Source organism: Cnephaeus nilssonii (assembly GCF_951640355.1).
Source record: "Cnephaeus nilssonii genome assembly, chromosome: 4".
Lineage (NCBI taxonomy): Eukaryota > Metazoa > Chordata > Mammalia > Chiroptera > Vespertilionidae > Cnephaeus > Cnephaeus nilssonii.
Window position 1 is genome coordinate 14254290 of NC_137075.1, and position 25279 is coordinate 14279568.

The 25279-nt window shown below is 39.1% G+C and overlaps 1 protein-coding gene and 1 pseudogene across 9 annotated transcripts in view; one reads left to right on the plus strand and one right to left on the minus strand.

Annotated features, from left to right (window-relative positions):
- Nucleotides 1–10360: 10360 nt before the first annotated feature.
- On the plus strand, nt 10361–10946 carry LOC307098890 (small ribosomal subunit protein eS26-like; annotated as a pseudogene). Its single transcript has one exon. The product of its transcript is annotated as a small ribosomal subunit protein eS26-like (transcript).
- Nucleotides 10947–14206: 3260 nt separating this feature from the next.
- WAC (WW domain containing adaptor with coiled-coil) overlaps nt 14207–25279 on the minus strand; it is a 92483-nt gene continuing 81410 nt past the window's right edge. For 7 of the 8 annotated variants that reach the window (XM_079769864.1, XM_079769862.1, XM_079769866.1 and 4 more), the window contains 4 exons: nt 24420–24541; nt 20887–21073; nt 16882–17009; nt 14207–15679 (listed from right to left, as the gene is read on the minus strand). In XM_079769864.1, coding sequence (XP_079625990.1) covers nt 15610–15679; nt 16882–17009; nt 20887–21073; nt 24420–24541 — 507 coding nt within the window. In that variant the 3' untranslated portion in view covers nt 14207–15609. The remainder of the gene's footprint in view (nt 15680–16881; nt 17010–20886; nt 21074–24419; nt 24542–25279) is intronic. The other variant, XM_079769860.1, reaches the window with a different exon arrangement.

Below are 25279 nucleotides of genomic sequence, written 5' to 3' on the forward strand. Positions count from 1 at the left end.
AACGGTAATCAGTTCTTCCACCACTGACACATCTGGATTTTCTTATTCTGCTCTACTTTTTAAAAAAAAATTCATATCACAGTAACAGCCAACCCCACAGAAATACAAAGGATTATGAAAAAAATACTATGAACAACTCTATTCCAACAAACTGGACAACCTAGATGAAATGTACATGTTCTTAGAAAAATACAAGCTTCCAAAACTCAATCAGGAAGAATAAAAAAACCTGAATAGGCCAATAACTACGAAGAAATTGAAGCAGTCATCAAAAAACTTCTAGCAAACAAAAGCCCTGGTCTGGACGGCTTTACAGGGGAGTTCTATCAAGCATCCAAAGAAGAACTAAAATCTATCCTCCTCAGACTATTCCAAAAAATTCAAGAGGAAGACACACTTCCTAGCTCTTTCTATGAAGCCAGCATTGCCCTAATTGCAAAACCAGATAAAGACACCACAAAGAAAGAGAACTACAGGCCAATAACCTTGATGAACATAGATGCTAAAATCCTCAACAGAATTGTAGCAAATCGGATCCAGCATTACATTAGAAAGATCATACACCATGATCAAGTGGGATTTATTCTGGGGATGCAAGGATGGTACAATATCTGCAAATCAATAAATGCAATACATCATATAAACAAATTGAGAGACAAAAATCACATAATCATATCAATTGGTGCAGAAAAAGCATTTGAGAAAATCCAATACCCTTTCTTAATAAAAACTCTCAGCAAAGTGGGAATAGATGGATCATACCTCAACATAATAAAAGCCTTATATGACAAACCTACAGCCAACATCATACTCAATGGGCAAAAACTAAATTAATTTTCCCTAAGAACAGGAACAAAAGAGGGATGCCCACTTTCACCACTCCTGTGCAATATAGTACTGGAAGTGCTAGCCATAGAAATCAGACAAGAAGAAGAAATAAAAGGCATCCAAATTGGAAAAGAAGCCTAGCCGGTTTGGCTCAGGGGATAGAGCATCGGCCTACAGACTGAAGGGTCCCAGGTTCAATTCTGGCCAAGTGCATATAAGTTTCAGGCTCCATCCCCAGTAGGGGGTGTGCAGGAGGCAGCCAATCAGTGATTCTCTCTCATCATTGATGTTTCTCTCTTCTCTATCCCTCTCCCTTCCTCTCTGAAATCAATAAAAATATATTTTTAAAAAAGAAAATTGAAAAAGAAGAAGTAAAACTGTCATTATTTGCAGATGACATGATATTGCATATAGAAAACCCCAAAGACTCCATCAAAAAACTACTAGACTTAATAAGTGAATTTGGAAATGTAGCAGGATACAAAATTAACACCCAGAAATCTATGGCTTTTTTATACACCAACAATGAGCTCACAGAAAGAGAAACTAAAAAAAAAAATCTCATTTACCATTGCACCAAATAAACTTAACTAAGGATGTAAAAGATCTGTACTCAGAAAACTATAGGACATTGAAAAAAGAGATAGAGGAAGACATAAACAAATGGAAGAATATTCCATGTTCATGGATTAGTAGAAGCAACATCATTAAAATGTCCATACTACCCAAAGCAATTTATAGAGTCAATGCAATCCCCATTAAAATACCAACGGTATATTTCACAGACCAAGAATAAACTATCCAAAAATTCATCTGGAATAAAAAAAGACCCCGAATAGCCACAGCAATCCTGAGAAAGAAGAACAAAGTTAGTGGGATCACCAATACCAGATATCAAGCTATATTACAAAGCCACTGTTCTCAAAACTGCCTGGTACTGGCACAAGAACAGACATATAGACCAATGGAACAGAACAGAGAACCCAGAAATAGACCCAAGCCATTATGTTCAATTAATATTTGACAAAGGAGGCAAGAGCATACAATGGAGTCAAGACAGTCTCTTCAATAAATGGTGCTGGGAAACTTGGTCAGATACATGCAAAAAAGAAAAAAGAAAAGAAAAGAAACTAGATTACCAACTTACTCCATACACAAAAACAAACTAAAAATGGTTAAAGGACTTAAATATAAGATGGGAAACCATAAAAATCTGAGAAGATTCCATAGGCAGCAAAACATCAGACATATGTCGGAGCAAAATCTTTACTGATACAGCTCCTAGGGCAATGGAAACTAAGGAGAAAATAAACAAATGGACTATATCAAAATAAAAAGCTTCTGCACAGCAAAAGAAACCATCAACAAAACAACAAGAAAGCCTACTGCATGGGAGAACATACACTGAGTGGCCAGATTATTATGATCTCTGAATGCATAATAATCTGACCACTCAGTATATATCTTATATAATAAAAGGCTAATATGTAAATTGTCCCCTCAACCAGGAGTTCGACCAGCAGGCAGGCTGGCCAACCGCCCATGTCCCCTCCCCCTGGCCAGGCTGGCCGGACATTTCAGATAAGGGTTTAATCTCCAAAATTTACAGGGAACTCCTACAACTTAACGAAAGGAAGATAAACAATCCAATCAAAAAATGGGCAAAGGACCTAAATAGACACTTTTTGAAAGAGGGCATACAGAAGGCTGAGAGACATATGAAAAGATGCTCAAAGTCACTAATCATCTGAGAGACGCAAATCAAAACAACAATGAGGTACCATCTCACACCTGTCAGAATGGCTGTCATCAACAAATCTACAAACAAGTGCTGGCAAGGATGTTGAGAAAAAGGAACCCTCATGCACTGCTGGTGGGAATACAGACTGGTGCAGCCACTATGAAAAACAGTATGGAGTTTCCTCAAAAAGTTAAAAATGGAACTCCCATTTGACCCAGCAATCCACTTATAGGAGTATATCCCAAGAAACCAGAAACACCAATCAGAAAGGATATATGCACCCCTATGTTCATAGCAGCACAATTTACAATAGCTAAGATTTGGAAACAGCCTAAGTGCCCATCAGCAGATGAGTGGATTAGAAGACTGTGGTACATCTACACAATGGAATACTACCCTGCTATAAAAAAGAAGGATCTTTTACCATTTGCAACAGCATGGATGGAACTAGAGAGCATTATGCTAAGCAAAATAAGCCAGTCAGAGAAAGATAAATATCACACGATCTCACTCATATTTGGGATATAATGATCAACATAAACTGGTGAACAAAAATAGATCCAGAGACAAGATAGCACTGAACAGACCATCCAACCTCCCAGAGAAGGCAGGGAAGGGGAGGTTAGAGAGCAACCAAAGGACTTGTATGCATGCATATTAGCATAACCAATGGACACAGACACTGGGGCACTGGGGGCTTGCCCTCAGGGGTGGGAGTGGTGGGGGGGGTAAAAGGAGACATGTGTAATACTTTAAACAATTTTTAAAAATCTTGGGGTTCTTTCTTTATTAGTACAGGCAGATCTCCAGCATTCCATCTGCTGTCTGCATAACCTTCCATTGTTTGGATGTACCCATGTTAATTACTAGTCCCCTGTCGATAGACATTTAGTTTATTTCTCATTTATTGTTAATATAAGTAATATTACAATAATCATTCTTATACATATCTTGATCTACTTTTGTGACTATATCCATGTAGCAGTGAACTTGCTGGATCTTGGGGTACAGGGTTCCCCTGCTATCCAAAAGTAGAATTCCCATGAAACCTTTCATAAGCTGAAACAGAATAAAGCAAAGAACCAAGTACCACTCATTTATATGGGAAAATTTATAGCATTCCCAGAATTAAAAAAAACACCTACCAAATCATAGCAGATAACCAATAAAACCTAAGAGAACAGTAACATATAATAAAAGCAGTGCCACTCTTACTGCTCAGTGCATACTGCCTTCCTAACAGCTTCCTGCAAAACAAATGGTTAAGGTTATTTTCACATTTTTCCTTTTTCACAAAAGCGAAGATCCTCTTCAGATTTTTTTGGTTAGCAAAAAAAAGTACTAGGGCAGGTCTTTTGTAAAAGCAAAGTGGTGTAATTTGAACTTTCAAAAAGCAGAGGGAACCTTATGTGCACTTAAAAATTTAAAGATATTATCAAATGACGGCCGTTGTCCCATGTATTTACTAATATTGTGTTTCCTCAACTTTTTTAATTTTTATAAATCTGATCAATGGAAATAGATGTCTCATAGCTTTAACGTTAATTTCATTTTTTCACTCATTCCACAGATATTTATCAAGTGCCTACTGTGTATCAGGCACTCGGATGTTTTGTGAAAAGTCCAATAAGGAGTGCAGTGAACCATATGCTCAGAGGTTTCATTAGCTCTTTTTACTTCTGGAAACGGCTTCTTTATACCCTGCTGCATTTTTCTTGAGTTGTTCCTATTCCTCTTTCAGACTTTCGACTACTCTTTGTGAGGACCTCTCCCATTTTTTATGCATTGCCATTTCCCCCCTAGTTTGTTTTTGTTATGTTGAGCTTGTTTAGGATTTTAAATTTTGGGTTGTGTTTTTTGGGGGGAGTTTTTAGTTATTAGGTAGTAAAAATAACTTAAGGCAAGTAGGTTTTGTATCTTGCTTAGAAATGCCTTATCCATCCAAAATTATAAATAAATTTATTAATTTCTTCTATATTTAAAATTTTAACTTTTAAATGTTTGATTCACCTATTATAACAAGAAAGATTGTGATCCAGATTTATAACTTCTAAAATTGCTGGCCAGTTTTGAATATTTATTATTTCTGCATCAATTTCCTGAGTCTGTGAACATCCTAAGTTCATGTTTATATTTTCAGTCTTTTCTGGACTGTCTATTATGTCATTATCTTGTCTACTAGTTACATAATTTGCACATTCTATGTAGTATTAATGTATATAGTACATAAAACATTATAATATGTTTTGACATATTTAAATACCTCCCATGAGCCTTTAAAAAAAGAATTTTCCTAATAATGCATACATTTACTTTTCCAGATGAACATAGCTATCATCCTATTAAATTTCACCCAAAAAAATACTTGTTGGTATTTTATTGGAATTACATTGAATATATTGAGGATTTGGACACTTTTTAAAATATTGAGTTTTCCTATCAAGAATATACATGTTTTCTACTTTTTTAAAAAAAATATATATATATTATTGATTTTTTACAGAGAGGAAGAGAGAGGGATAGAGCGTTAGAAACATCGATGAGAGAGAAACATCGATCAGCTGCCTCCTGCACACCCCCTACTGGGGATGTGCCCGCAACCAAGGTACATGCCCTTGACCGGAATCGAATCTGGGACCCTTGAGTCTGCAGGCCGATGCTCTATCCACTGAGCCAAACCGGTTTCGGCAAGAATATACATGTTTTCTACTTAATCTATATACTATATCCCACAGAAAAACTTTAAAGTATATTTTCACATAGACCTTGTCTTTTTTTCCAGCTTTACTGAGAAAAAAATTAACATATAACAATGTATAAGTTTAAGGTGTTACAACATAATGATTTGATGTGTACATATTATAAAATGATTACTATAAGATAGTTAATATATCATTACTTTACATGATATACTTTTTTAGTTAATAACATTTACTTTTAGTAACTTTCAAGTACTAGTATACACTACAATATTATTAACTACTAGAGGCCTGGGGAGTGGACCTAAGCCGGCAGTCGGACATCCTTAGTGCTGCCTTGGAGGCGGGAGAGACTCCCGCCACCGCCACTGTGCTACCCAGCTGTGAGCCTGGCTTCTGGCTGAGCAGTGTTACCCCTGTGGGAGTGCACTGACCACCATGGGGCAGCTCCTGCATTGAGCATCTGCCCCCTGGTGGTCAGTGCGTGTCATAGCGACCGGTCGGTCTGCTGTTCAGTTGATTTGCATATTAGCCTTTTATTATATAGGATAGTCACCATACTGTATATTAGATCCTCAGAACTCATTCATTTTATAACTGGAAGTTTGTAGCCTTTGACCCCAACCCCTAGCCTCTGGCAACCACCATTCTACTGTTGCTATGAGTTCAGCTTTTTTAGATTGCATATATAAGTGAAATCATACAGTATTTGTCTTTATTTCACTAGCATAATGCCTTCAAGTTTCACCTATGTTGTCACAAATGGCAGGATTTCCTTCTTTTAATGGCTGAATAATATTCCATTGTATATATACCACATTTTCTTTATCTCTTGATCTATTGACAGACACTTAGGTTCTTCCCATATTTTGGCTATGCTAGTAATGCTGCAATGCACATGGGGGTACAGATAGTGATTTTATTTCCTTCAGACACCCAAAGTGAGGTCACTGAATCATATAGTAATTTCATTTTTTTGTTTGTTTAATATATTTTTATTGATTTCAGAGAGAGGGAGAGATAGAAACATTAATGATGAGAATCATTGATCAGCTGCCTCCTGCATGGCCTCTACTGATTTTGAGCCCGCAACCCAAGCATGTGCCTTGACCAGGAATAGAACCATGACCTCCTGGTTCATAGGTCGATGTTCAACCACTGAGCCAAACCGGCCAGGCGTAATTTCATTTTTAATTTTCTGAGGAACTTCCATACTTTTCAGTGGCTGTACCAATTTACATTCCCACCAACAGTGCACAAGGGTTCCCTTTTTCCATAGTCTCACCAATTCTTACCTCTTTTTATATAATACCCATTCTTATAAGTGTGAGGTGACATCTCATTGTGGTTTTAATTTGCATTTCCTTGATGATTAGTGATGTTGAGTACCTTTTCATGTGTTTGTTGGTCTTTCATATGTTTTCTTTGGAAGAATGTCTATTCAGGTACTCTGCCCATTTTTAAACCAAATTCTTTTTGCTGAGAAATATAAGTTCATCACATTTTTGTTGTTGTTGTTGTTGTTGTTGTTGTGTGTTAATCCTTACTGGGGGATATTTTAACATTGATTTTTTAGGGAGAGTGGGAGGGAGGGAGAGAGAAGAGAAACATCAATGTGAGATAGACACATTGATTTGTTGCCTTCCGTACATGTCCTGACCAGGCTGAGGATCATACTTGCAACCACGGTACATACCCTTGACTGGAATCAAACCTGGGACCCTTCAGTTTGAGGGCTGACGCTCTATCCACTGAGTCAAACCGACTAGGGCCCTCCTGTATTTTATATATTAAATTCTTGTCAAATACATGATTTACAAATATTTTCTTCCACTCCATAGGTTGGTTGCCATTTTACTTATTTTGTTGTGCAACTTTTTAGTTTGATGTAGCTCCAGTTATTGATTTTAGCTTTTGTTGCCAAGACCAATGTCAAGGAGCCTTTACCTTGTGCTGTTTTCTAGTTTTGCAAGTTTCAGGTCTTACATTTGAGTTTTTAATCCATCTCAAGTTAATTTTTGTGAGTAGTGTAAAATAGGCATCCAATTTCATTATTTTGCATATGAATATCCAGATTTCCCAACACCATTTATTGAAGAGACTAATTTATGTGTTGATTTAATTGCCATAGTAAATTAAATCACTTTTATTTTCTGTGCAACAAAGCTATTGATGTTTGCATAGTAAAGTTATAATTAGCCCTTTTACTGAATAATAATTTTATCTTTACTTTCCAGATACATATCACTGACAATCACTACAATTTGCCCTCTTCCCATCTCATTTTTATAGCTCATTTCTTTTTCTTGTCTATCTGCATTGGCTAGTACTTCCCAGATAGGATTGAAAACAACAAAGGTGATGGTCTGAATCTGGTGGTACTGATTCCAGTGTTTAGTCATTAAGGATGATATAATGTTGAGCTTCACAGGACTGTCTTGTTCTCATTCCTCAGGCCTCAGATAAAGTCACATCCTCAGGGAGGCTTTTTCTAACTACATGATCTAAAATCCCTCACCCTAATACCTTTGTAGATCTCTAATTCGTGCACTTTTATTTTCTTATAGCAATTATTTCTCTATTGAATGTGTATTGTGTATTTGAATTCTGAATTTTTTGTGCATTTACTTTTTGAAATTGTTTTTGCCTTCATTTAAATGTAAGCATCACAAGAGCAAGAACCTGATCTGCCCAGCACATAATACCTTTCCGATCAGTAAACACTGGGCCTTCTAACTAAAAAAAGAAAAGAATGCACTTATGCTTCCTCCCCTCTTGTCACCACCTCCCATTTTATTAGACATTTCCACAGTTTACTATGTTCATGGACCACATTTTCCATCATTCTGCAGTTGCATGTGTAAATTGCTTCCCAAACACCAGCAGTGCTTTTACTACCATTCTTTATCTTTTGTTTAGATTTTCTTGAGTCATTTCCTTTGAGATCTAGTGAGTGCAGTAAGTCTCTGACCCTTTCATGTTTTGGAGTCTCTGTTGTCTCTTATGTTTGAACAAGTTAGTAAGTGTATTTGAGTCAAAATATATATTTTCTTAGATATTTCTTAGAACTTCAGACATTTCTCCATTACCTTTTGTTAGGAAATATTGCTCAAATTGGCATACTTTTTCTCTTGCCTTGCTCTGCTAGTGAGGACAGGTTGTGCTGGTTATTTGCTTGATTGCTCTCAAGTTCATTTTTCTCCCTTGCTCAGCATTGCTGAGAATGTCACAAGCTTTCTTACTCTTTGGCTTCTGAGTATGTTCTGCCAATATAGGCAGATCCAGGACTGGGGAGGCCTGGGTTTCCTCTTTACTTCAAAAAAGCATCTTAAATCAGTGAGTGGCTTTGCCTTTTACTTGGACCCATCTGTCCATGCTCCCAGCTCTCTCCTTTGTCCTTTTTTCCAGTCAGGCCTGCCTTAGTTTTACCCTCCACCAGTTTCAAATTCCCTCCTTTTGCAATAGCCAGGGTGATTTCTATTTTCTGACTGGACCCTGACAAACTCAGGGGTGATTAGTTGTTCTAAACTACAACAAAACTTTCTATCTTCTTTCTTCTCTCCAACCACCACCTTTCAAAGAACATAAAACAGGTTTGTGCTTCTTTCATATTTTTTATATTTGTGGAGGAATATTTTGGCTCTTTAAATACTTATGTTAAGCACTAGAGGCTCAGTGCATGAAATTTGTGCATGGGGAGAGGGGGTTGCAGGGAGTCCTTCAGCCCGGCCTGCACCCTCTCCAATCTGGGACCCCTCGGGGGATGTCCGACTGCCTCTTGCAATCTGGGACTGCTGGCTCCTAACCGCTCACCTTCCTGCTTGCCTGATTGCCCCTAATCCCTCTGCCTGCCTGATGGCCCCTAACCACCTCTGCCTGCCTGATTGCTCCTAACAACCTCTGCCTGCCTGCCTGATTGCCCCTAACTTCTCCCTTGCTGGCCTGATCACCCCTAACTACCTTTGCCTCATCCCACACCCAGGACCCAGGATTCCCTCCTCCGGACTGTCGCAGGTACCTGGGACCCAGGCTTCCCTCCCTCTGGCTGGCCACAGGCACCCAGGACCCAGGCCAGCTTTGCCCAGGCTGGCCGCAGCCGCAGGGGACCATGGGCAGGCAGCTTCACCTGGGCCGTAGCCGCTGGCGATGGCACCCAGAACTGCGGGGCAGGTGGCTTGTCCCTCTCCTGGGCCGCAGCCCCAGCCACTGGTGCCCAGGACCATGGGGTGAGCGGCTTGTCCCTCTCCCGGACCACAGGTGCAGGCGCAGCTGCTGGCACCCGGGACTGTGGGGCGGGCAGCTTGTTCCTCTCCCGGGCCGCAGGAGCAGGCACAGCCACAGCCACTGGCACCTGGGACTGCGGGGCAGGTGGCTTGTCCCTCTCCCAGGCCGCAGGCACAGGCGCAGCTGCTGGCGCCCAGGACGGCAGAGTGTGCGGCTTGTTCCTCTCCCGGGCCGCAGCCTGGCTGTCCCCATTCCTCTCTCCCAGTGTTGTCTGAGCCGTTACAGAGTGACTACCATTTGCATATTAGCTCTTTATTATATAGGATGGGGGATATCAGCTATCTTAACCTGCATCTATTATCAGTATTTTACATAGCATCTTTGGAATTCTTGAGCTGGTGAAACAAGTATAGAGAGATGTAGCCTGAGATTGCATTGGCATTTTAAGAATTGGAGTTCTTTAGTCAGGATTTTAAAAATAAAATTATTTTGCTCGACTGGCGTGGCTCAGTGGTTGAGCGTCAGCCTATGAACTTGGAGGTCATGGTCCGATTCCTGGTCAGGGCACATGCCCGAGTTGTGGGCTTGATCCCCAGTGTGGGGCGTGCAGGAGGCAGCCTATCAATGATTCATCACTGATGTTTCTCTGTCTCCCTTCCTCCTTGAAATAAAAAAAAAAAAAAATATATATATATATATATATATATATAATATATATATATATAAATAAATATTTTGGAAAATGTTAAGCTTAAATACAAAATTGAGTCATCTTACAGAGCAAATATTTAAAATGTATACTTATTTCATGCAAAAATATTTTGAGTACACACTTTGTGCTATACTCAATTTTTCTAGTTGATGGGGATATAAAATACACAAGACAAAAATTATTGTCCTTGCTTCCTGCCTTTCTCATATAAGGTAATAACCCTGAAACTACGTTAATAGGGAAAGAAAATTATTGTGGGTTTCCAAGATGACCAAGAAAAGAAGGAATAACGGTCATGCCAAAAAAGGCCGAGGCCATGTGCGGCCTATTCATTGCACCAACGCGCCTGGTGCATGCCCATAAGGAGTTTGTCATTTGAACATAGTAGAGCCATTAGGGACATCTCCGAAGCAAGTGTCTTTGACGCCTATGTGCTTCCCAATCTGTTATGTGAAACTACATTACTGTATGCGCTGTGCCATTCACAGCAACGTAGTCAGGAATCGTTCTCGTGAAGCCCGTAAGGATCAAACACCCCCACCCCGATTTAGACCTGCGGGTGCTACCCCACGACCTCCACCAAAGCGCATGTAAGGACCTAAGTCTTTAAGGAGTGAAGAAAAGTTCTCTGGGGGAAAAATAAATGAAAATTGTACTTCAAAAAAAAAAAAAAAAAGGTAATTATTGTGATCCTAACATACCCCACAGACTGATATAATTGGGCAATTAACAGGCACCTTAAAACTTTTATAAAAATGTTTTTGCCTGTCAATCTTTAATCTTCACAAAAGCAGAAAATTCGCAATCTCAGCCATTTTCCATATGATGGGCACGTGCAGTACAAATGTTCTATTAGTGACACATCTTAGAACATGATTCAACAGTGTTTCCTGCCTATACTCGGTCCTAAAAATTAGTCAGAAAGGCGTGGTTGGATATCAAAGCATCATGTGAACCAAAGATATGGGATTATCAAAGCATCCTACCTTGTGAAATCAGGGCAGTCCCTAACCCACACAATTCATCCAATACTGCCCTTCAGAAGCAGGGACAGGTCCTGCTGGTCTATCTCCCCAAGCTTATTAATCAGAAGTAGCATCTTGCTTCTTGTTGATTTACTTATAAAATGTGTTCACAGGAAGCTCTAATTATTACTGGTTCAGTTGATTAATCTTGCTTAGAGACCACATAATGCTAACAATTAAAAAAGATTTGCAGCTAGGTTTTGGTAAGCAATAGTAAAATGCAACAACTTCTTAAAAGGAAATAAAAGCTAGTTGCTGTTCCTATCTCCTAAGAGGACAAAACCAAAATTTGAAAAACTTTCAGTCATCTTTGTAAATTTTCTTAAATTCTGTACGTCGTTATTTAGTATTCACAATTCATTCAAGTATTTATGGAGTACTATGCATCACACTGTTCTTTGACGAAAACTACGGTGAAGGAATAGTGATGGTGTCCTTTTAGATCAGGAAAATGCCTCTTTGAGGTGATATGTGAGAAGAGACTGAATGGGTAGGAAGCTGTGCGAGTGTCAAAGAAAAGAACTTCCCAGCCAGGCAGAGAGAAAACGGAAAAACCCTGAGGTGGGGCTACAACGCAAGGTAGAAACTAGTAGATGAGATTGTGGTGATGTAATTTAGGGGATTAAACATGTAAACCACAGTAGGAGCTTTGAATTTTGTCCTGAGCATTAAATTACTGGATTGTGAAAAGAATGTGATTTATATTTCACTCTGGTGGCTGTGTGGAGCATAGATGTGTGTGTGTGTGGTTGTGGTGCTGAGTTAAGAGTAGAAGTGAAAAGAAAGGTAAGGAGATTGTAGCAGTGGTCTGGTTCAAAGATTATTGTAGATTGCATCGGAGTGGTAAACATGAAAAGTAGTGAGAAGCTACAGATCCACATTCATTTTTAAGGCAGATCTTGTGGATCTTGATGGTTTAGATATAGGATGAGGGTGTTAGAGGAAAAAAAAATAAAGGATGACTCCTCCATTTGTGTCTTGAGCCAATTAATGAAAATGGGAATCCTAGAGAATAAAGTCTGAAGCACAAATCGAGCTCTTTTTTAGAGATTTAGCAATGTTAAATCAAGTATCTAAACAGACTGCTGTTGAGAGCTCAAAGAAGAGATCAAGACTAAGATAACTTGAATGAAGTTGACCTTAAAGTGGGTTTCTTAAAGTCAAGAGCCTGGATGAGATTGCCTAGGCAGACTGCATTTTAAGGCACTCCCAAAGTTCAGAAATCAAGAGGACAAATGTGTAGAGCAAATTAGAACAGGATCTAAAGAATCCCAACTTTTAAGCCAAAATATTTATTAAAATACTGCAATTAAGAAATTATATTGCAACTAATACAACTACTATTAAAATTCTAGCAGTGATCTGATTTTTTAAAATGCAAATTATGCATTCTAAGACTTTCAAAACAGACTATTCTGAAATAACCGCACAATATAGTCAAAACATATTTATTACTTTATAGTGTAATTTTGTACACTTCAGTACAAATACAAGATATAGCCGTATTTACAGGTATTGAAATCCGTATATTCAAACCCCATATCTAAATACAGTAGTGTTAAGTCCTGATTTAAGTCTATAATAGTTCTGATTTGCAGAGTGACTTCCTTCACGCCCTGCCCCCACCCCTGGGGAAATAATCCCTTAAAGCTAAGGCTGTTTAAACAGAACAATAGGTTATTTTTGAAATGGGGTAACAATTCCTTCTTTGCAGTTTTAAGCACCTCCTTTCCAATATATTACAAGTGTGAAACAGACATATAAAATTAGAAGATAAAATCATTCATTTGGGCTATTAAAAGCATGATGTCTTTAAAAAAGAGCTGAAGCATGGGAATTTTCAGGGTGTTAAAAATCTGGAAATATAGTCCAAGTTTTAAAATGAAAAGTTAGTTGAACTACATAGAAAAAATAGTAGGGAAGCTGGTTCTTCAGGGTAAAGACCCAGGTTCTAACATACCCACCTTCACAAAATACATTTTATAACAACATAGTTTGAATATGTCCCTTTTAAAACAAAAATTAAAACCCTGAGGTTTCCTAGGGGCTATTCATATTTCCATTCTCAAATTATTTGAATCAAGGTGCCCACGTATTCTCTGATATTATGTCTATTTTTAGAAACTGTCCCTGGTTACCTCAAGAAGGTTAGTAGCTGGACACCATGTCTGTATTAAAGTGCAATATTTAAAATAATTTTTTTATAGAATAAGTGATTCAAATATTGTAAAAATAGACTACAAAATTTTTAATTTTCTGTGTTTAAAAATTCACCAGGAAATTTCAAATCAGGCATCTTTTATACGAGTTACCATCTGATCAGGAAACCTTTGCCTACCACAGAGCAAAGTGCTTACTTCTATCCTGGAAACATACGGGACTACATTAGTAAGGGTTCCAGCTTAACATAGTACTCTTCGGAGTTTCATTTACATGCACTAATCAAGTCCAGCAAATGTTAACAATCTCATAGGTATAAACATTTCATGATGATATAACTTATGACATTTGGTGCTTCTTACATTTTATGCTCAAGTTACAATAAAAAAAAAATCAGTCTCCAGTATCAGATTCTAATTCCTCTTAATTATACTGGAACATTTTTGTATTTTAGAAAATATCATCCATACTATCTCTTACAGTTTACTTTTTAAATTTTGTTGAAAAGTCTGAGCATTATCTTCTATACCTTAAATATGCTTAAAGCAACAGGAGCAATTTCAAAATTTTAGTATCCCAGAATGTAGTAACATTAATGTCTCACATCACAAAATAAGCCCTTGGTGCTGGCAGTTCTCTGAAAGCACATGAATACATCTGCCTCGACAGGAAAAATAGGCTCTAAAATTGGATAAGATTTTGAAATTAAGATTTTTTTTCTGCATAAAGAAACCCTTGTGACTTGATATAATACTGGCAGTGTCATGCTAAGGCCAGCTGACCAATATTTTAACAGAGAAAAAAAAAGCCAAGGTAATTTTATAGTAGCAATAGTTTCTTTTTTTATTTTAATATACTTTAGGAAAACAATATACAAAGCTGAGCTTCTCCACCATTTCCAGCTAACAGTAGGAAGCTCCAATTACACAAATTTAGCGTTTTGTGATGGCTAAGAACAGCAGTCAGCACCAGACTTGAACAGTTAGCTACAACACAAACATCCTTCAAAATGAAATGTCATAATAGCAAGACAGGTAAACCAGGATTTAACAAATGACAACCACTTGGGAAGTGACTTAATCATTCTTGTTGAATTTCATATTTCATTAAATATCTTATACACATTTCCTGTTCATCTGCTTTAAACGAAACCTTCTTTAAGGACTTATTTCAATTAAGTATAAATATTCAACAAGAATAGTTCTGATAAAGAATCCCCAGGTAGTTCAAATTCTAATATGCATTTGACCAAAGGAAAAGAAAAATAACATTTTATTTGTTTTAACATGTTTATTACAACAGATACAATTCACATCTGACTAGTTTTGTTTCCTCTTTCCCCTCCCACAACCATGTTCATTGGGCCATTTCCTTACATTTGAGCAATCAATGTAATTCAGCACACACTCACGTCCAGCAGTACTTTTAGGTCCATTCCATTCTTACAGGGTGCAAATGGATTTCAATAATTTATACAAACAAGTGGGTTATGCTCAATCACTGCAATTTTAAGCTACTGTACACAGGAATGAAAAGATTATAGAAAAGTGCCATAGCAACAGTGCCTTAAGAAAGGAGAAAAAAGAGGAGCCTTAAAAAATGGATAAAATCAAATCAAGTATTTCAGAGGGAAATGGAACACATCGGAAATGAAAAAACATTTCTCTGCAAAACAAACAGAGAAGCACTGCTCTTGATCAGGTGCAAGTGTGGAAATAGTTGTTTCATGATATTTTGTACACTGCCCATATGGTTCAAAATTGTATCTCCTTAGACACACATCGCCTGGCGCTTGCACTGAATTTCTGAAAATGCAAGATTTCTGAATGATAAATTAAACCCCCCCTCCATTTTTTTTTCTTTTCTTAAAAAAGCTAATTTTGCAGACAGGTTTACATGTAAAAGGCTAGGTATTTAGCCACCTCAGCATTAATTAGTTTTGGATGTCTAAGCTCTGTTACACATGGCTTCCCATGGCTTCACTCTACAAAACATATTTACAACGTGAAGAATACATCTACATTAAATCTACATTTCAAGGGTTTTACATCAGTCTTGTCTCTTTCCACTGAATCAACTCTCACAGACCTCAGTCCCCTTGTCATTTCCTTTGCCCAGCTTAACGGTCCAAAGTCTACTTAAATGCAGATCAAAAATGTTAAGATTGGGCAATAGATTTACAGTTCCTGTACTCAAAACCATGTGCAATTATTCACATCTTCAGACCATGAAGGAATTCTGATTTTTTAGCTTTTCAAGTTCCTTAATTTGTTGTCTCAAAAATAGTATCCTGAAAAAAATAAGAAGGCATTAGAACTGTGTGGTCATATAAATGTTACAGAAAAACCAAACTTCTAACAACAAAATTATCTTTTAAAAAACCAGTTACTAGTTAAAACAAAATAATTAAAAACTGTTAAGTCTATAGTTAAGACAATCATTAAATATATTTTACATAAGAAAATATATTGCACAAGAATGACAAAAGTTAGAATGTTTTCTAGTTGTCAAACAATTTCTCAATAATTAATTTGAATTTAGATTGATTTAAAACACAGTGTTTACTGTATCATCACACATACACAAAGGCAGTAGATATTGAACATGAGATAAGCCTATATTGAATGTTTTCTGGACTAAAATATAGTAAGTATAGTAATGATGATATAATAATTAACTAGGTGCAACAAACTAATTTTTTAAAGAATAGTTTTCAACATAAATGTAAATTCATAAAAATGGAGCCAAGTCAAGTCCCACAGACATGTATATTCAAAACAAAAAAATAAAACCTAAATGCCACAGCTAACCAAATTTCAGTAAACTTCATAAAATCTTTCATATACTGGCTTGATATTTGACTGTGTATACTCTTTTAATAAATCGCAATAAGGAATAGTATAATTTCTTAAAAGCTAAATCATCTGTCTAGCAAGCCAAAATGAAATTAAGCTTTATGTATGTTAGAGCTCTGTTCAGAGCAATCTTAGAGTAGAAAAATCCCAGTTGATATTCAAAAACTGCCTCCACATATTTTAGAAATTGAGACATTAGATAAAAACTCAATTTTTCCAAGTTTACTATAAACCCCAACTTGGTATTTTACTAAATATGCGTGGTTTCATGAGAAGTTTAACTCTACCTTATACAGACAGGATGTGAAGCCATTTAAAGTTTGTCCTCAGTTTTGTAACAGGTGTTTAAAAAATGAGACAATAAGAGTTTAGGTGAAAACAGATATGTCACTGAACCAGCTGAAAATTATATTCCTACTGTTATTTCCAAGAATCTATTGATGATACAAGCATAATGTAAATAGTAATTTGAAATTTCAACTGAAATAAATACCCTGGGCAATAGATAAGTCCCCTCAATTCAAGAGTGACCCTTTATAATTAGTTGCTGTCTAATTTCACTTTTTAAATAATTACTTCAGTCTGACTTAAGATATGTAATTCTAAGAAACAAAAATTATTTCAGCAAAAAACTTACCTTTGCTCTCTCAAAGTTGCTTGAATTTCACATACTCGGACTAAAGATCTTAAATTTTTTAATTCAGTACAAATTTCTGACATATGAACACTCCCCATGTTATGGGCTTCTTCTCGCAATCTTGATGCCTATAATTACAGAAAACCACATAAAATAGAAGTCACATGTAAAAAAATAAAACATTAAATTTTTGAGGAGAACTTTACACCAAGATTGCAGAATAATCATTTTCCTTTAAACCCACAGAAATGCGTGAGATTAAAAATAGTGGCAGAGTAGGAGGATGCTGCACGAATGAACAAGCTCCCAGGAACAAGCTGGAATTACAACTGAAATACGGAAAGGCTTCCTGAATAATCAATGGAAAACTCACAGGAGAGAACCCTGATACCCAAGGACCGAAGGTGGAGACCGCATAGAGACTGGTAGGAGGGGCAGAGGCGTGAAAGGGCTGGCTAGGCACCCACAGACAGCAACTGAAGACCCGGAGAGATATCTCAGCTGTGGGGGGGATGGCACTGAGAACTCTGGGATCTAATCCCCAAGCTGTGCTGCCCAGCAGAAAGCACCAAACTGAGGAGGGTAACCACATTACATCTAGCTATGAAAAGCAGTGGGGTTCTATCTGCCAGGGAGTGGCAGCTGAAAGTTTGGGCACCCTCTTAAAGGGCCAACCCACAAAAATTCCCTGTGGAACCACCCATGTGTGCTCCTGCAGAGGGAGGATGAAGTGGACTGCAACTGTGAGAGCAGAACCCAGGACTGGGGACTCGGGGGATAGAGCTCATAAGGCAGACACCCCAAGTTTCCTGGGCTGAGTCATTCCCTCACACAGCGGAGGACATCTTTCCCACACAGACGTTTGCCTTGCTGAGGGGAAGACAGTTGACACATCCTATTGGAAAACATCTTGCCCTGAGGCACTTATGAGATTAAAAGTAACAATTAGCCTCCAGGCAGAAGCAACTGCCCAGCATTATGCCCCACCCTGTTGAAAAAACTCTCGATACACCGTTGGGCAATTGCCTGGGGGCAATTCAAGCCGAAATCCTATTAGTCTCCAGGCAGAGGCAGTCTCTAGAGCAGTGATGGCGAACCTATGACATGCGTGTCAGCACTGACACGCGTAGCCATTTCTAATGACATGCGGCTGCATGCCGAGGATGAAACATTTGCTGCTCCTGAGGATGAAACATTTGCGACTAGAATCTTGGAGTTAGTTTTTTCCTCAAAGTGTCACACTACCCGAGTTATGCTCAGTTTTTTGGCGAAGTTTGACACACCAAGCTCAAAAGGTTGCCCATCACTGCTCTAGAGGCTTTGAGTCTTTCCCTGATCCAATTAGTCAGAAACAGCCTTTAACACTGTCCTGCACTAGAGATTGAGAGGTATAGAGGACCTACCCAATACATAGTCACAAACCCAGACAGACAACTAAAATGAGGAAACAAAGAAACAACCCCCCAAATGAAAGAACTAGCAAATTCTCCAGAAAAAGAGATAAATGAAGATAAGAAATTTATCTGAAACAAGAGTTCAGAGTAATGATGTTAAAAATGCTCAACAGTATGGAAAAACATATAGTAACTATGAAAAAGAATAGTCTGAGATAAAGAATGTCATAACACAAATAAAGAACACATTGGAAGGAATACACTGCAGATAAGGGGAAGCTGAGGATCGAATCAGTGAATTAGAAGACAGAGTTGGAAATATCACTAAATCAGAGAACCAAAAAGAAAAAAACAATGAAAAAAACAGGAGGACAGCTTAAGGGAGCTGTGGGACCACATGAAACATATCAATATTAGAATAGCAGGTGTTCCATTAGAGGCAGGAAGTGAGAAAGGAATAGAGAAGGTGTTTGAAGAAATAATGGCTGAAAACTTCCCTTACTTGGTAAAGGAAAAAGTCACACAAGTTCAGGAGGCACACAGAACCCCAAACAAGAAGTACCCAAACACGTAATTAAAGACAAAGAGAGAATCTTAAAGGCAGCAAGAGAAAAGAAAACTGTTACCTACAAAGGAGTTCCCATAAGGCTGACACCTGATTTCTCATCAGAGAGTCTACAGGCCAGAAGGGAATGGCACGAAGTCCTCAAGGTAATGGAAAGCAAGGATCTGAGACCAAGCTTACTATATCCAGCAAGGCTATCATTCAAAATAGATGGTCAAATAAAGAGCTTCCCAGACAAAAAAAAAAAAAAAAGGCTAAAGGTGGTTCATCACCACCAAGTCATTATTACAAGAAATGCTAAAGAGATTGTTGTAAGGGATTCCTGGGAAGAAGAAACACAGAGAGAAACCTAGCCATACAGAATTAAAATGGCTATAAATAAGTACCTCTCAATAATAACCCTAAATGTAAATGGATTAAATGCTCCAATCAAAAGGTGTAGGGTAGCTGAATGGATAAAAAAATATGAACCAACTATATGCTGTCTCCAAGAGTCCCACCTCAAAACAAAGACACACGCAGGATGAAAGTGAAGGGGTGGAAAAAAATCTTCCATGCAAATGGGGAAGAAAAAAAAGCTGGAGTAGCAATACTCATATTCGACAAAATACTTTAAAAGCATCATGCTAAGCGAAATAAGCAAGTTGAAGAAAGATAAGTATCATATGATCTCACTCATTTGTGGAATATAATGAACAACATAAACTGATGAAAAACAATAGATCCAGAGGGGGAGAGGGGAATTATATACTAGAATATGATAGAAGAAATCCTGTTGTTGTTTTTTTTTTGCAGATTTTTAATATTTCCTACAACTTTTGTGATATCATACTATATTAGTAAAGTTTTGGTAATAGTATTATACTTAAAATCACTTTATTCTTAAAATATTAATTTTATTGCATGTAACATTGTTATATTTAAAATAGTTTTGCTTGAAAAAAAAACTGAAATAAATAAACAAACCTACAACATTGCTGGTGAATCTAAGGGGAAAATTATTTTCTTTAAAAAACACATGCAAAAAAAAAAAAAACACACAAAGAGAAAACACACACACACACACACACACACACACGCAAAACTCTCATATGGTGGAATACTTAGAATAGTATACCACTAGGATAGGATGACTCATGATTTGTCACCAATAAAAGATGCTGGGTCAGCCAAAGTTCAGGTATAATGCTGATAAAAGGGCCTCACTGTATTCCTGTATAATTATACACAACATACCTCTGTGAACTTAGAGGATATTTCAGATGGTCAGTTATCTGATAAAAGGGAGAAGCCCATGGCAATAATTTCAATGCCTTAAGTGCCCTCATCCTAAAACAAAAATGTTTCTTAAATTATAACAGCTTAGTCTAGTGGGAGAATCATAAGATTAAAACTACTAACGGGTTCTAAAACTATCAGAATGACTGGCTGAATGGAAAAAGCACACATCAATGGGGTGATTTTGGTTTAATTTATTTGGTCTTAAGGGACTGATAAAATGGGAAAACTCATTATATGCACTAGTTATAGTCTTTTTTGTTTTTATTTTTTTTAAACCTTTTTCATTGATTTTTAGAGAGTGGAAGAGAGAGGGAAAGACAGAAATATCAGAGTGAGAGAAACATATTGATCAGTTGCCTTCTGCATGAGCTCAAACCAGGGTCCAGGCTGGGGAGGAACCTGCAAACAAGGTACATGCCATTGACCGGAATTGAACCCAGGAGCCTTTGGTCCGCAGGCTGACACTCTATCCACTGAGCCAAACCCGCTAGGCTCGTTAGCAGTTTTAAGTGGAAAAAACAAAGCACTTGGTGCACAACTAAATGCTTAGTACTTGGTAGCTACTATGATAATTATATTAAATTACTTTATGTTAAACCACCCTATAGGTAAGTATATATCAAATATTTTATAAAATAGACAACCTATTTAGAAATTAGTTGCTTTAAATATAGCAGTCCAGATCAGGTTTTTTAAAAGTAGAATTTAAATTATATTTTTTAGTTATCCAAAGGTAAAACATCTACTGTGAATCATATAACATACCTGCTTTTCTGCATGATCTGCAGGCCATCCTTGAACATGTTTTATGAGATTTTCATTGAAATGTGCTGCTAGCGTAGGTGTTAATGAACATGTAGTTCGGGTAGATGAATTCTGTGGTACAACTGCTGCATTTGATGCATTACTTCCAGAAGTATGATTTGGACCAGGTGATGGACTTCTCTGGCTACTGGAAGAGAAAACAGAATTGAATGTGTAGTGTATCTACAAGCAGTTTTTAGGTATCCTAGATATTGTCTGTCGATACCTTCCATTCAAGATACCCAAATACCTAAGAAAAATTTGTTATTTTAACACAGAGGCCTGGTGCACGAAATTCATACACGGGTAGGGTCCCTAGGCCTGCGCTGGCAATCAGGGCCAATCGAGGCCTTCCGGCTGCGGGCCGGGGCCTCCATTCATTCTATGCCGCCCCTTGGCGGTCAGCGCACATCATAGTGAGCAATCAAACTCCCAAAGGGACACTTTGCATACTAGCCTTTTATATATACATAAAGGCCCGGTGCACGAAATTCGTGCGGGGTGGGTGGGTGTGTCCCTCAGCCCAGCCTGCACCCTCTCCAATCTGGGATCCCTCTCCAATCCAGGACTGCTGGCTCCCAACTGCTCGCTTGCCTGCCTTCCTGATTGCCCCTAACCGCTTCTGCATGCCAGCCTGATCACCCCTAACCACTCCCCTGCCAGCCTAATGCCTAACTGCTCCCCTGCCAGCCTGATTGCCCCTAACTGCCCTCCTCTGCAGGCCTGGTTGGTCCCCCCCTAACTGCCCTTCCCTGCCAGCCTGGTCCACTGCAACTGCTCTCCCCTGCAGGCCTGGGTCCCCCCCAACTGCCCTTCCCTGCAGGCCTGGTCGCCCCCAACTTCCCTCCTCTGCTGGCCTGGTCACCCCTAACTTCCCTCCCCTGCAGGCTTGATCGCCCTTCCTTGCAAGCCTGGTCCCTCCCAACTGCCCTCCCAGGCTGGTTTGCCCTGAAGGGTGTCCCGGATCAGGGTGGAGGTTGCCTTGGGGCGTGGGGCGGCCTGGGCGAGGGGCCTGTGGTGGTTTGCAGGCCGGCCACGCCCCCGGTGACCCAAGCGGAGGCCCTGGTATCTGTGATTTTTTTATCTTCTATAATTGAAATTTTGTAGCCTTGAGCAGAGGCCAGGGCTGACCAGGGCAGGTGGGAAGCTTGGCTTCCTCCTTCGCCGGGGGCAATCCAAGCCTCCTGCTCGCTCTAGCTCTGTGGCCGCAGCCATCTTGGTTGGGTTAATTTACATACTCGCGCTGACTGGCTGGTGGGTGTAGCAGAGTGATGGTCAATTTGCATGTTTCTCTTTTATTAGTGTAGAAGATTAACAGAATTTAAAAATTCTAAGTACATTTATATCATATACTAGGAGCCCGTTGCACGAAGTTTCGTGCAATAGACTTTTCCTTCACCTGGCTGCCGGCACCAGTTATCCACCAGCAGCAGTTTTCCTCTGGCCACCCGCCGATCAGAGCGCCTCCCGCCAGCACGATCGGCCACCCCGAGAGGAACTCCGATCGGGGAGGCGCTCTGATTGGCGGGTGGCCAGAGGAAAACTGCTGCTGGCGGAAAACTGGTGCCAGCAGCCACGCAATCGGCCACCCCGAGTTCCGCCACCAGCGTCTTCCGCAGCGCCGGCCTAAGCAGCGCCGGCCGTTTAAGCCGGCGGGAGGAGCGGGGGGGCGGGGACTCGTGAGTCCCTGCCCCCCGCTCCTACCACCAGCCAATCGGCCACCCTGAGTCCCGCCCCCCGCGCCTCCAGCCGGCCCAATCGTGGGCGTAGCGGAGTGATGGTAATTTGCATATTACCATTTTATTAGGTATGATTCCTTAATACACCTTGCGGGGGGGGGGGGGGAGAGAAAGCCCTTTAAAACTAATGTCAGAGTCAAATTTAAAATAACACTCTTCTCCAAATTTGACAGCAGAACCTGATGACTTTGTATACTATAGACACTAATAAGAATGTCACCAAGAAATGGTCACATTTTTTTTGTTTGTTTGCTTGTTTTGTTAATTTTCACCCAAGGATATTTTTTCCATTCATTTTTAGAGAGTGGAAAGGAGGACCAACCCTCTAACAACTGAGCAACACCAGCCATGGCTACATGGTCACATTTTAACAATTGTAGATACAATGCACATCTGAATATTGTATCTTAAATACATGTAGATAAGGAAAGGAAAAAGATATATTGCTCTTGATTAACTTCAGAACAGAGTATTGAATCAGAGGGTAAAATAATGAGAAGCAAAACACAGACATTTTATTGGATAGCAATGAATGAGTTTAGTGGCAAAATAAGACCAAAAAAAGTAACACTCTGAAATTGGTTATTTCTTTTATTTTTTAAAATTATTTTTTAAAATTCATTTCAGAGAGGAAGGAAGAGGGAGAGAAGGATGGAAACATCCATGATGAGAGAGAATCATGGATTGGCTGCCTCCTGCAAGTCCCCCACTGGGGATCGAGCCCACAACCCAGGCATGTGCCCTTGACCGGAATTGAACCTGGGACCTTTCAGTTTGCAGGCCAACACTCTATCCACTGAGCCAAACCGGCTAGGGCTATTTTCTTTTAAAACTGTATAGTTTAGGCTAGGGTTTAGGGATATGGTGGTGAGAATAAAAATTTAGTCACCCACGTTGGTTATTTCCTACCTGCTTCATCAGACTTGGCTCTGAATGAATTTCAGTTATTTCCAAAAACTCAATCTCCCAAAGGATGAAGAGTTTTCATCACTGAGGATACTTAAAATAATACTGCAGCCTCTAAAGACAATTTAAAAGAAGAATTTCCCAAAAATGTTCTGAGCAATAGCAACATTGCTGGAGTAAGTACACAGCTTCCCAAGGTGATGATTTTGAAGGGGACAACTCTCATTTGGATGTGTTAAGTTCTCAACAGTTGAATTATTTTGCCACCTCATAGCAAGAAATAAAAACAGGAAAATCAATCAAATGAAAATCATTTAAAGTTGTATTTGTTCATTTAACAAAGAAAAGTGACAACACACTACAGCTCTATATGACAAGTAATCCTTATAGGAGCAGAGTTGAAGAAAAAAGCTTGACTAACACACACCATTGGCAACAGTGGCCCAAGTTTTAGATGTGAGATTTTTGGCTTCATCAATACACTCCAATCTAAAACTGCTATGAGGTTAAAAATGATGTCTCATTTCCAACAAATAAAGTATTATATAACCATGTGCCCTCTCTGTACATGTATTTCATATTGTTACTCCTATCATATTCTACTAAGTGAAATACTAAAGAAAAGAGTCACCTTTCTCAAAATAACCCAGGCTTTACTACCCAACAATCTAATTGCTATAGATTGCCTTTGCAAATTTGGTAATACATAAAAAGAAGTTAGGTTATCCATGCATTCTTTCAAGATCAAATTCTATCACATACTAGTATACATATTTATAATATCTGAACAATGCAGTCTGCCATATTAAGGAAAAAATAATGTTGTCTCAACACATAACATCAACTTACTTTGAGCGCTGAAGACTTCGAGGGGAAACAGGATCATGACCTTGTGGTTTGTCAGCAGTTACAGGCTGCTGCTGTGTGGCCGATTGTGAAACTGGTCCTTGCTTAACGACAGGAGTAGTAACCTGAAATGTCAGAATCTGGTGAGACAGACTTCTATCACAATGGCAAATAGCAGGGAAATGAAATCAAAGCAAAAGTTCTATCAATAAAACTTCCCAGTTACATTCATTCTTCAGTGCTTTTTAAGATAACAAGAGTTGTCCTAAATTGTTTCATAAGACTAGAGGCCCGGTGCACGAAATTCAAGTACTTGGGGAGGAGGGGGTACCTCAGCCCAGCCTGTGCTCTCTTGTAATCAGGGAGCCCTCGGGGGATGTTCTGCATTGAGCGTTTGCCCCCTGGTAGTCAGTGCATGTCATAGCCACCAGTCGTTCTGCCGTGGGGCTGAAACCAGTTCTCTGACATCCTCCGAGGGATCCCAGATTGAGAGAGGGTGCAGGCGAGGCAAAGCGAACCCACCGGTGCACAATCAGGGCCGGGGAGGGATGTGGGAGGTCGGTCAGCCGGGAGGGACCGCGGGAGGGCTCCAGGGAGTGTCCAGCCCATCTCGCTCAGTCCTGATCGGCCAGACCCCAGCAACAAGCTGACCTACCAGTCGGAGCGCCTGCCCCCTGGTGGTCAGTGCACATCATAGTGAGCAGTTGAGCGGCCTTAGCATATCATTAGCATATTACGCTTTGATTGGTTGAACAGTCAACTGGATGACCGGACACTTAGCATATTAGGTTTTTATTATATACGATTGACACTAGCGATATAGATAATAGTCTTCCTACCTAAACCTCAGGGGATATGATCCA